The sequence below is a fragment of the Helicoverpa armigera genome, chromosome 2 (genome assembly GCF_030705265.1).
Source record: "Helicoverpa armigera isolate CAAS_96S chromosome 2, ASM3070526v1, whole genome shotgun sequence".
Taxonomy (NCBI): domain Eukaryota; kingdom Metazoa; phylum Arthropoda; class Insecta; order Lepidoptera; family Noctuidae; genus Helicoverpa; species Helicoverpa armigera.
The window spans coordinates 2,255,823-2,268,919 of NC_087121.1; the positions used below are offsets into that span (position 1 = coordinate 2,255,823).

A 13,097-nucleotide genomic window follows, 5' to 3' on the forward strand; every position below is an offset into this window, starting at 1 on the left:
CTAAGCTAGCAGTGGCTATTGACATAACACCGTGTAATTTGTTTTTAATGGCGATTTTTTGTCAGCTTTCATTATTGCTACATATTCATGTATATTTATAATATCGCGTGATATCATTAGCACGAATTCGCAAGTAAAATAAAAATATACCGTGACACAAGTACCTTAACAACACCGCAAGGTCGTCCACTATAAGTAAATTATGTTGGGACCTAGAATATCCTATGATTTTCTGTATGATTAAAATGGCGTAGATTGAAATAAATCACCGCGCTTGTTTGTTGTTGACATACAAATATGACTCTAATCATTTCAAAGAACCTAAATGGATTCGTCATGAAAATGTACCGCTGTAAATTGTAAATTGCATTTAAAACAAACGACTCGTAAAATGAAACGAATTGCTAAAATGATAAGGTTGCAGTAAATCGAGGAGTACAGCTTCACCTCGAATCAACTTTGAAGTTGCAATGACTTGCTTTTTACCAACAACATCCTCTGATCTTATGAAAATTGCAGGAAACGTGATCTAGTGTATGAAACAAAACCCCAGGAGCGATGAAATAAGCGACCTGAATAAAAAGACAGTATCGGATCATTTATCATCATTAACACTAGTTCTCGCTACTTAGGAACTAGGGCTGAAACACAAATCATGTACAAAATTTGCAGAACCGCAGGCAATATTCTTCGTAATTGTTATATGTACAATTTAATTTGGTTTATGGCTAGCTGTTTTATCTTTCCATGACGATAGGGTATATTTCGCCGTGATGGGTAGCTGAAATAGTCTTTTGGTTCGCTCCATAAAAAAAATCAAAACAAAAACAATAATAACACGGCAAATGGAGATGCCAATTAAATGTGACTTTTGATAACCCTAACCGCAAATCGCTTGCAACACTGCAATGTTCTATCGAGAAATAACATGCAATTTGTGCGCGTGGGTGATAATGAATCAGTACAGCAGTGGGCTGCTCAAGGACTTCCCTTTTACTGCACCTATGGAGGAAGAGAATAAGACCGAACGGGCACGTGTCACCTTGTGTGATCGTATCGTAGTAACCTTTGAGATGTCGCTTTGCATTATACTACGATCAATTTGCACCGCGACAAAGTAATCTTCAATGCAACTGCAGTCGAAACTTAATTTTCTCCTGACATTTACGGTCATTGCAGCATTCAACTGTAACATAAACCCAATTTACTTTTAACCCAAAAATATAAATCAACAGCAGGATAACGTTGGTTTCGTATAACCAATCAACACAAGCCAATCATCGTTCAGCTATTTGGGGGTGACCTAGTTCGTTTGCTAAGTTTACACCGATTCCATATAAATTGTGTTGCATTCCGATTTCAGAAAGCTGGATTTGAAATAACTTGGTAGCGACTGTAGCAGAGGAGCGATTCCTTTTCACTCGAATTCCCAAAAAGAGGTTCTTAATTCAGATGTTTATTCAGTTTCAAGTATTAATTATTGTAATACATGGAAAATTTTAAGCGATGTCTTTGTAATAATAATGATTGCGAGCAAATTATAATGTTTTGTCTATCTTTTCAGTGATGTGACAGTTGTTACAATTTTAGTGTATAATTCTTGTGACTGCGTATACGCTCTTGATCTTCATCTCGTCAAACGTTGCTGGTGACGCAAGGAATATAATTTGTGTAGTGTTATTCCAAAAGTTCTATTTCGGTGATTCGCGGCACCCACCCACAGCACATGCAAAACGACGCGCAGACGTGAACGAGTGAGTGGTGTTGAGACGGATATATAAAATTCAGTGTCGATTCCAGCTAAATGTTAAAACGGCAGTTAAAAAATATAATAGCATAAGAAAACTTGGTGGCTGTACAAAATGAAGCGAAACGTGAGTACAAAACAGTCATTTGTGCGGACGTGCGGTGGCACATACTAATTATTAATAGCTCCAAATATTGTATTTGTTGGTAACACCGATCATGCGATGCTGCCAACGATACAATGTTTTGTTTACACGATCTAATTAACAGATTTAGGCTTGCAATCTTCATTAAAAGTAATAAGCAATGGTCATAAAAAACTACACAACGTAGTTATATACTCTGGTGACATTCAGACGGTCCGCGTAATTTATAGTTTTCTGAATGTTACGATTTTCTTTTCCTCTGGTCCTAATGTCGTGTCTAGGGGTCGAATTGTTTTCATATTGCACAACATTATTATAAGAATCTTTAGGAATTTGGAACGGGCACCCTCCTACGTCTCCGTGCGTCCCACTTCGTTGTTTATAGTATTTTGATTAACCCTGAAGTATTTCTCGTTAGACGTTTACCGCAAACGCGTTCACTTAATATTGAAAACTTTATTCAACTTTTATATATCCTTTGGTAAGCTTTTCCATACAATGTTCACATTAGGTTTAATTTGAAAAATCATTATGCTATGTTCGTGCTTTAGGTTAAATCAAAACGCTTAGCCAAATCACGGCAGCGCTATGTGAACTATCGCTGTTCGCTTCCTCAAGGAATCCTGACATTAAAACTGTTAAAAATAGCCCCTTTGCTGCATACCTGTCGAAATTGGCGTTCATAAAAAAGGTACAGCGCGAGATGCAGTGTTTGCCAACGTATACATTTTTTTTTAAACTTCACTTCCTTTTCTTTGTTCAATAACCTTGATTAAAATTCAGTTTAAGCTGTTAACCCTTAATTTGAAAATGTATCTTTTTAGATACAACAACTTTAAAAAAATCTGTAACATAAAATAATTGTATTTTTTTGAATCGATCGACGTAATTATAAAGTTTGACTCATTACATCACAAGGAAAAGTAAGTCTATTGCATTTTCAACAACTGTACATCCCTATTTACGTCAATCTGAAAAAATGACAGACACGAAGAGCAACAAAGCTGTAAGTTTTATTGATTTTTATTATTTTTTATATGTGGCGATGTCAGGTTCTTACTATTTTATGTGTGCAACGTAATATACTAACGATTTAGCTAAAATTATGGCATAGAAATGTATTTATCGAGCCATGACACGTTGTCAAACCTCAATGTATCTTTAAAGATACTTTGCTCAAATGTCGACTATACGACATTGTATCTTTAAAGACACATTGCCAAAAGTTAACCTTTTATCGCACGTATAATTTCTCGTAATGTTTACATAAAAAAATATTAACTACACGCATGTGAGACCCTACAGCATGTGGAGGATAAAATTAATTTTTATTTAGATTTTTTTTTTGCATAATTTTTGACATAATTCCATATAAACAGTTCAGTGTTCAGTTTGCTTTTGTTTGGTTTGGTTGCATGTGCAATTTTTTTCTTCGTAGGTATTACAACGAGCAAGATCAAAGCACATCCTAGCGTAGATTCCTGCAGGAAATGCACGATCGGACGACAGTGACACAACAGACAATGAGGAAGATAACACATCTTTGCCAGTTTATGGAATACAACATGATTCTTATAGTAGTTCCTCAATCCCTTCACTAGATTCGGATAAAATGTAATGTGAGATTATGTCTAACTAAACAACGGAACTGTTTTTGCGATTTTCATGTAAAAAAATAAAATTTCTTACCAATTAACAATTTTATTTAAAACCCCGATTTGGTAATGTATCCTTTTGGATACATTATCGAAAAACTATACATTCCTCCGTATTTGGCAATGTGTAAAATAAGATACATATTATTTCAGCGTAATTACTGAAAAAAATATTTTTATAATATTTTTCTCTATTTCCTTATACCTCAAATAATTAGACTACAATATTTTTTTAATAAAATTTTATAAAGGTTATGCTTGCCAAATTAAGGGTTAATTACAATTACGACTGATCTGTCGCCTTTTTTCGCGCGGAATATTACTATGGGGCTTTAATCTTTATGAATGAAGATGAATGAATTAGAGGCTTATTATTCCACCTGCGTTTTCAACACCATGCTGTGCTCGGTCATCGACCATGCATCGACTGCCAAACAGCAGTCAGCTGATAATAGGGCTGCCATCCGTCCGGGTTTCCCCGGATTTGTCCTCGTTTGGAGGCCGTCCGGGGGCCGTCCGGGCGGGGTTTCAAGAAGTGTCCGGGGAAAACCCGGACACTTTTTACAGGGACGTCTTGACCTATGGTGCAGGGTCCCAAAACACAAAAATTTTCGGGGTTATTTTTTTTTTCGTTTAGCTACCTTAATATCCCAATATTCAAAAAAAATTGCGCTCGCTTCGCTCGCGGATTTTTCACTTAACAGATTACTTTTATTATACAAGTTTAGGTGCTTTAGTGACCCAAAACTCATTTTTTTTTCTACTTTCAAAATTTTTTTGTCTAACCTATCAAAAAGGGAGCATCATTTTAAAGTCCTTTTATTAACAAGAAATTAACTCCTAGTTTCCATATGAGCTTTCTTATTTATGATCTTCGAAGTAGGTACTCATACTAGTCATAATCTTTCAATATCTACTACTACATGAGCTAGAGACGGCCCTGACTTTTCATGTAAAGAAGCACCTCATTGAATTTAAGTATATGGTAATAGTAAATGGATAAAAAATAAGTTCTTGTTTTGTTTACAAAAAAACGGACTCGTCCGGGGAAAAAATACGATTTACACCAAATGTGCGGGTTTTTTTTCATGTTTGTCCGGGTTTGGCGAAATTCGAGATGGCAGCCCTAGCTGATAATAGTCTGTTACGTAAGAAATTGGAAAGAATGTAGTCGTTCACATATTTAATAGCCTTTTTTATATTCGGCGCGGTCGAATCATTTACCCAATTTAATATAGGTTTCTGAAGAATTTGGATCACAAATTGAATTTGTACGCTTGTTAACCAATTAAATAGTTTGGCATATAGAGGAAGGTCTTATTAGTTTACGAAGCCTTGTGCTATTTAGTTTATTGTATTTTAACCGAATTTGTTTCGTACAAAGTCATCGTCATTCGCAGACATTTGGAAAAATGAGAGTACCTTGAGCACCGGACAGAACGCCTCTGCTGTCTGGACCGGAGTTGAAGACATATTTATCGTGTCGTAAAATAAGACATGTTTTGGGGAGATGCGCGAAAAACGTTCGTCATTTCATTGAATTGCGCGCGATCACGCGTCTATGTAAACAAATATAAAAAATACATATGCACCGTGTCATACGTTTAGATCCTTTGTTTAATTATATGTTTATTCAGTTAAATTAATTATTTCTCGAAACTCGCGCGATTACTCGTAAAATGTAAATGACTTCCCCGGTCGATGCTACTATTGTTCTGTATTGTTGCAAAAATTGGGTTAGTTCGTTTGCCGCATCAGCTGTGATTTTTTTTAAGTCACATTATTCTTCTTTTTTCCGGATTATTATGAATAATAGAAACCTTGATATACATGGTTGTTGTTCTATCATTGTTGATGATTATAATAGCAATATGATTAATACCTGGGGACTGCATCATTCAATACTTGCGATATATTTGGCATCAATCTATTTTTATATTTCACCTGTATAATTCTAAGTATAAGCAATTTAAAATAATACTATGAATTTCTCATAGTATTATTTTGAATAGCATATTTTTAGAAATTACTAGAAAATATCTATATTCATTTTGTCTTTTATGTCATTCATTATTATTATGCGTTATGCACAATTTCTGCTTTGGAAGGGATATTACTAAGCTCTACACCCGCGCGTTCTTATTATTCTTTGGAAAGTTCCCGAAAGATGAGGAGCTCAGGTAAATTCCAGCACTTCCTCATGCCGTAGCGTCTCGTGGTAATTACTTTATTTTCTTAAACACATTTTTTAAATAAACCTCAAAAAAATATTCGATCAATGATCTATTGTCTTATGTAAATGTCTTATCAACATGGGGCCATTCAGCTGGTTAGCTAGTTGAAAAAGAATTACAGACATAAACTGTATATTAAGCATATATTGTACAGTTATCAATATTGAAAACGATTTCTTTTAGAAAAGATTGTCAGCGGAAAAAGCGTGCCTTGTCTCCGTTTATAAGCCATCAATAAATAAAGTATTATAGGTAAGAACCTAATAAATACGGAAATGGATAAGGGTTATTAAATTTGCCATGAAAATGGTTTTGACCGGATTACACTTTGGTCCCGCGTTGCGCCTGTAATTTATAATTTTGACGATACAGACAATTTAAAATCAGAGTAATTTTAATATCACTTCTGACAGGCAAGGATCTTTTGCCTTAACCATCCATTTTGATTAAAGAACAATTGAAACGTAAATTATTGCACAGAGGTTGTACAAATACACCCCAACATTAATCAGTTTGTTTATAAGGCACGAAGTAAAAATTAAATAAATTCATACGAGCTCTTATTGCCATTGTTGTGTCCGTTACGGTACAAAATGATTGTCCCCAATGATTCACACCTGACAGTCTCTAAAATAATTTATTTTTATTCACTATATTATTTCGCCCGCCTAATTAGTACAACTTTTTAACCTAAGCTAAATTTCCAATAACTTTTTTGTATGCACAACGTGTAGGCGCCTAGCCATATTGTAAGTTCTAGCGATTTCCACTTACAGAACTTTCGATAAAGTTCCAAAGGGGGTGCATTGATACTACATCCGACCGCTTTACACCCCTCTATGCGTTCAACAACCCCGAGAAGCTTCCAGACAAAAACGACGCAGGCGCGATGGAACTGCAACGGGAAACTAGACCGTATCGTCCATGTAACATTAACATTGCTGCTTGTATACAAAGAGTTCAATGTACCAAACGTTTTTGTACAACGAACGCTTCAATGTATATTGCCCAAAAACATGAAGCGTTTCTGTTGTCTGCAGCACCGCGATTCTTTTGAGTACGTTCTCGAATGCTCCGGAACACTCAGGACGGTCCGCGAACTTGTGGCGCCGGGCTCCCACACGCTGTATAAATACGATCGCACGGCGTGGATGCCGCAGTATAAATCGAGACAAAGTGACGAACGTTACTCTACCCTAAGTACGTGAATACTTTGGCGTCAATTGATTGTGAAGTGATATTATAAGTGAACATTGTAGTGTTTTTGCAAAAAGGAAATGGAATCCCCTGTTGTATTGGATAAACCACCGGAGTACCATGGCAGTGAAGTAAGTTTGATAAACTTTGCCATTTTACAATAGATAAGCAGTTTTGGTGAAAATATTTAATTCATGAATTAAACTTTTATTCATTTGAACTGCCGATGACATTTTCACTTTTCTTGCATTGTTTGGCAAATTTTTATCGGTGCTAATTGGAATTAAAATATGTCTATATTACATATTTAACTTTCACATACTTGTTGAGTCTTTACCTTCAAGGATTTTAGGTATATAAAAATAACATTCGCATAGGTAAACAAAGCCCGTATCCGTAAATAATACATGAATGTTTTTCCCTTAAATACGTGATGATCTAACACAAGGTCTCATCGGGAAAGCAGAATGATCTGCAAAATGTTTTCCTTGTTCGTATTAGTAGTTGGAAACCGGCCAGGTGGTGGCATGGTCAAAGACATCGCTAGTGGCACAGGTGTTACCTTCGCTCATATTATTACTTAATGACTTATTTGCAGAGAAATTGAGGTAAAAGACATTTGATATTGAAGCTTGAGAAAGCACATGAAGGACGTTTAACACCTTTGAATGAAAGCATTGAAAGGTGTTGTGAAGAGTCAGCTCTGAATCTTTAAAAAAATCCTTCTGATATTTAAAATCTACCGTACAATTCTTTTCGAATGTTCGGAAGTAGCCGACTTACCAAAAAGGGGGAGGTTCTCAATTCGGATAATTGTGTATTTTCAATGTAGTTTCGCGCATAATTCCTTCATTTATTTATCATCTTTCGATCTTATTTCAACCACCTTCGACTCTCTCGATGAGCCATACGACCTTCGTGTAAAATTGAAAAATTCACAAATTAAATTTCTTTCAAAATTCCGTATATTTATACAGTGTGTCTGCTTTCGCATATTTGCCCACGAAAACGTCCATAACTAAGGGATTGTTCACACCAAACGTATTGACCGCCGCTGACTGTGAGTATACTCACTGTCTGCCCCAGTGTGAACGTCGACTCAACCTGCAGTACGCGTACTCACCAAGCCGACAATAGGCTATAGCGTACGATGCGCTACATGTGTGTTAAATGATGCGCATTCAGATAGTTGCCATTTGCGAAGCTCTAGAGGAAGACGAAAATAATAAAAAGAAGTGATTGTGGGTACATCCCTTAAATTTGAAGTGATGTTTTCTTGGTCAATTTCATACTTTATATTTCGAATATAGACTTTATCCAAATAAGTTCAAGAAATATTTTCGTATGACAGTAAAACATTCGATGAGTTACTATCTTGAATACGTTTAAGTTTATATAAAAGGGACACTAATTATCGACGTGCTGAACCGAGGCGCGGCGGTGCGTACACGGCGGAGCGGCGCTATTCGGCAACTGCGTCCGCGTAGCCAATCCGCGTCCGCGTAGCCAATCCGCGTCCGCCGTGCATAGTCGCGTAGTAAAATAATCGGCCACTGAGAGTCAGCTACAACAGACGACGTAACAGCGTATAGTCGGTTCGGTGTGAACGACAATTTCAATATATATGGAAAAGCAATAAACTGCGTAACGCGCGCTCACAGTCAGCGGCCGACAATACGTTTGGTCTGAACGACGCCTAACGAGATCATTGTAAACAGTTCGACGTCACTCGTCGGGTCTTGTGAGTCACGGGCGACGCGCCGCTTTGGTTTTATCGAAACACCATTTAAAGCAGCTGCTGTTTCTTTAGCTAAATGGAAACCGCAAAAATATGGCAATTTATTTCAGAACTTAAAGCCGAGACTGCGGTTTTGGTCAACCTACTTACTTCAGGTTTATCAAAATGTACCATTCAAAAGCAGCTTTGCAGCCATAATAATGTTGTTTAGAGAACTTGTAGGTTTATTCAGTTCTCTAAATGGTTATTGAGAGGTCTTCTTCGTGTGAGAGGAAGCCTGTGCCCAGCAGTGGGACGATAAAAAGGCTGTAACAGTAAATGGTTATTGAACATATGTATAAAAGAAGAGCAGATACTTTTATATTAAATGTTCAATAACATTTTATACGATTGTAATCATAATCATAAATCAATGTTCGGTCATCGTCTTCAGTCAGCGTTATTCTCGAACGGTTCCTCAAAGTTCACTTACCTTTCGTGGTTCTGGTAATGCTGAGCCCCTTCTGCTTTGTTTATCTGTAAGTGCACGCTCGCTCTCAATACGTTCCCATTATTAGTGCTTCACTTTGCGATATTATTCAAAACACTGCTTCGACTCAAAAGGATCGCGATGCCATGATTTTAAGAGATATTTATACATTACGACATCACTTTCATGTTTACATGCACGTGATATTTGAATTTACACATGTAAACAAACTATTTCCAGCTGTGACTTCTGCTATTTGAATCGTGAATTTGTTATTACCATTCACTCTCACGTTTTGCCTTGGATTTCGTCTTTGGATCGTCCTTCAGACTTGCAATATCGAGACGAATTCAGATTTGCAAATGGCTGACTCCTGTCTTTAAAATGACCAATGGAATGATAGTATTTGCACCTTTAAAAGTCAACAAACATCATGTTATGCTACGTTCACACGCGCGCCGCGCAGCCCGGCGGGCTGCCTGGCGGGCTGCGCGGCGTGCAGCCCGTCGCGGGCAGGCGGACATTCAAGCTGTTCACACGCGCGCCGTCGTGTCAGTCAGTGCAAGAATGGCGAGCAGCGAGGATCTCGGTGTTGTTGCTGTCAAAGCCTTTGGCTTAACTTATTTTTATTGGAAAAAGAAACAAAATGATGAGCGATGTTGACCATTCCGCCATGTTGTAATCTCCGATAGTAGCGACTTTCTTAGACGTTTAATCGTCACGAAAGCGCAGGAGAGACTGACTGCCCGCGCGCGTGTAAACAGTCGCCGGGCGCCCGCACATTCATCCTTTGAAATTTGCCAAAAAACCGACACTCGACCGATTCGCTGCATTCACGGGCACGGGCGCGTTCACGGGCTCGGGCGTACCGTTTACACGCTCGTGAACGTGACTGTGCCCGTTGAATGTCGATTTGAACGCGCGCGTATGAACGTACCATAATATCCACTCAAGTTTATGGATAACCGGTCTGCTGACTATTGAAATTATCTTTGTAAATATTGTGCTAAGTTAAGGTGATGATGTCAGTGATGTTAGGAGGTAAAATGTCGTTCACGTACATAAGCGGACTTTATCTTGGTGCCTTCATCGGTGCGTCACGAGAGCGCCCACGTGGATTAGTGTTCTATGCAAATTCGGAGGCTCGAGAGAAAACCCACACCTCAGATTGTCTTTATTAGTAAAGAAATAATCACCGGATGTTTTATATAACACCTTAAAAAGACTTCTAGGCGGTATAACAGTTACATCCCACGTCCTGATTCACATAGCTGCTTATGGAAATAAAGTGGGTCATTGAATGATTAGCGAAATCGATCTAGGGATAATAAAATGTTCGCTAAGCTCGCTAATGCAAACTGCACAGTCAATATTATGTTTTAAGCTGCCAGACGAAAGACTGCATTAAAAAATATACAAAACTGAACAGCTCAGCTGTTTTATACACACATTCATAAAAACGCAATGTAGACATTGCCGGATCCTGGTCACAATTTGTGTAAATAACTTTCTCATTTCTCGATCCTTACTCATGTCTTATTTATGGCTTTCAAGAGTTTATTTCTAAAAGTTTAACGTGTAACTGCAGAACCAAACCGCTTGATGTTCGTCGGTCATTGACTTCACTTGCGTCACCTACCTCCGTGATTATGTCTTAAAAATATTATTGGGCAGATACCTATTCCTAGTGCAATGAAATGATAGTGCGACAAGACACACTATTATTCACTGCCACAGCTCGACTACAAAAAATTGCTGAATATATCTTGTATAAAAATCTTCAAGTTTTTGAATGCAAGCTTTTTTGTTTGTTAGTGCGAAGCAATCAAGGTGATGCTGCACTCGTTCCGCACGATTTTATAATCAGGATTCACTGATTCCATTAGTTTTATGATTGGGATCGAGAGTTACAGCATCACTTATTTATAGCAGCATACCTTTGACTTATCTTCCATTCTGTTTAAGTGCAGATTCGAACGTGTAAACACTTAGAATCCTCATTCAGCGTTATCAGCGATTACATCATCGTAATTATTAATAAATTGCATTGGTCCCAAGTGCCATGTATAAGTGTTCCGTTTTCAATAGCAGTTGCAATGTTTAACTCACGAGATTGTCCACGTGCCGGCTTCCCTCATCTGAGCACACGTTTTGTATTCCAAGTTCCACAATCACATGACGCAATGATCTCCATTGGTTTTTGTTCGTACCGGCCCACACGCTGATGTCACCGTTTACAATCATCAGTATTGCTTTAGTACATTTTGTGCTCTGTTGCCGCTTTCGTACGACAATAAACATTCTCGGCTTTTTCCGCGTAGCCGACAATATCGCCGGTATTGTTAGAATAGCGTTCGCTACGCGATCTATTATGTTGTTGATGGTAATGATGATGAGTTTTTTTTCGTCTTTCTGACTTCTCATGACGAGTCTTTTTTTGTAGAAGTAGTTTATCTTGTATTCTTAAGTTACTCAAGTACTCAAGTTCAGTGTCGTACAACATTTATTAAGGTTCACTTAGATAAATGTCCCCCAAAAATCCTCTAAATCGTCACATCCATCACATCTTGCAATCAACCGACCACCATTACTCGAATTTAAATCCATTGATCCGGAAATATGAAATCAGAATAATCACTGAAGTAAATTAAGTGCAAAAGCAATTGTGATAGTGATCTATTGTATAATCGTAAGGCTGCAAGTAAGGATCACAGCGTCCGAGACACAGAAGCCCTTGTATTTATTTATTCGTTGTTACTTTTATAGCCATCATAAACCAACAATGGAGCTATGTTAATTGACCATTTTTTGTGTCGAACATGTCAAAAACAAGTACTTATCGTAATTATTAATATTTATTCGCACAACGTAAATCATTGGTAGGTTCGTATGCGTAATGATAGCGTAGTATCAAAATACGAAAGTCTCGACTGTAAGGTCACTTCCTCGGCCGTCCTTGCCTTATATGGTTGTATCTGGCGACGCAAATGTGACTACTATGTACCTTTTTCTGTTTTGATGTGTATATTGTCTCTCTCGCACATTATGCTTCTGAACGAGTAAGGCGGCTCAAAGTACTGAATGCGCAATGGCACTTGTCGCTTTACATATTTATAAGCGTTCCATCCGGATACTTGCGAAATCGATGCAATAAATGAGCTTCCTGTATTGACGTTTCTTTAAGAAGACAATTTAAATGATGGCAGTGGTCTCGAGGATGTTTTTTCACTGAAGAATTTTTAAGCAATTTTTTGAACAATAAATACTCATTAACCATACGGATACATGTAGCAGGAATTACAATGACCGCGTTGTGAAGTGGCCGCCACTAGTCTGGCCATGTGACTACTTATAGTATAAGTAGGATCAATTATAGAATTCCATTTTGTCGATACATACGTATATGTAATATAAATATTGCAGCCGGCAGTCGGTGTGTAAGGATAAAGGTGAATTATTAAGTCATCATCGACACGTGAACACGACTTTCCGGATTGAGTTTTTAGTATTAAATTTTTAGAAACCCAGTCTAGTAAAAACGAAAACGTTTACAGTATATTTTAGTTTAGATGAAAACTTGAAGTAAACAATGAACCTAACCGTAATTTCTTTTTGTCAACAGCGCGGTTTCCCGTTTGACGAGGACGAGGGATCGGGCGCGTGGAGCGAGCTCGCATCGCGCCATCCGGACATAGCGGCGCGTCTGCGCCAGCGCCCCGCCACCTGGGCCAGGAAGAGGCGACCCTCGAGCCAGGACGCTACAGACGGTAAGATATCCCTTATTGACTATTTCAAAGAATATGTCTTTGTTTTAGTTTTTTCCTTTCGTAAAGGTCAAATTTCAGTTTTAAGTTCTACAGATCCTGCAGTTTTTTTTAGTTTACAATACTCGAAAAATATCTGCAGAACTGT

At 37.7% G+C, this 13,097-nt stretch overlaps 1 protein-coding gene across 3 annotated transcripts in view; it reads left to right on the forward strand.

The window, feature by feature from the left end:
- Nucleotides 1-13,097, forward strand: part of Stv (starvin) — a 32,967-nt gene that overhangs the window by 17,734 nt on the left and 2,136 nt on the right. The window contains exons 1-2 of one of the 3 annotated variants that reach the window (XM_064037453.1): nt 1,722-1,874; nt 12,808-12,952. In XM_064037453.1, coding sequence (XP_063893523.1) covers nt 1,863-1,874; nt 12,808-12,952 — 157 coding nt within the window. In that variant the 5' untranslated portion in view covers nt 1,722-1,862. Of the gene's footprint in view, nt 1-1,721; nt 1,875-6,923; nt 7,110-12,807; nt 12,953-13,097 lie in introns of those variants that run through there. The other 2 variants (XM_021328625.3, XM_064037452.1) reach the window with 2 other exon arrangements.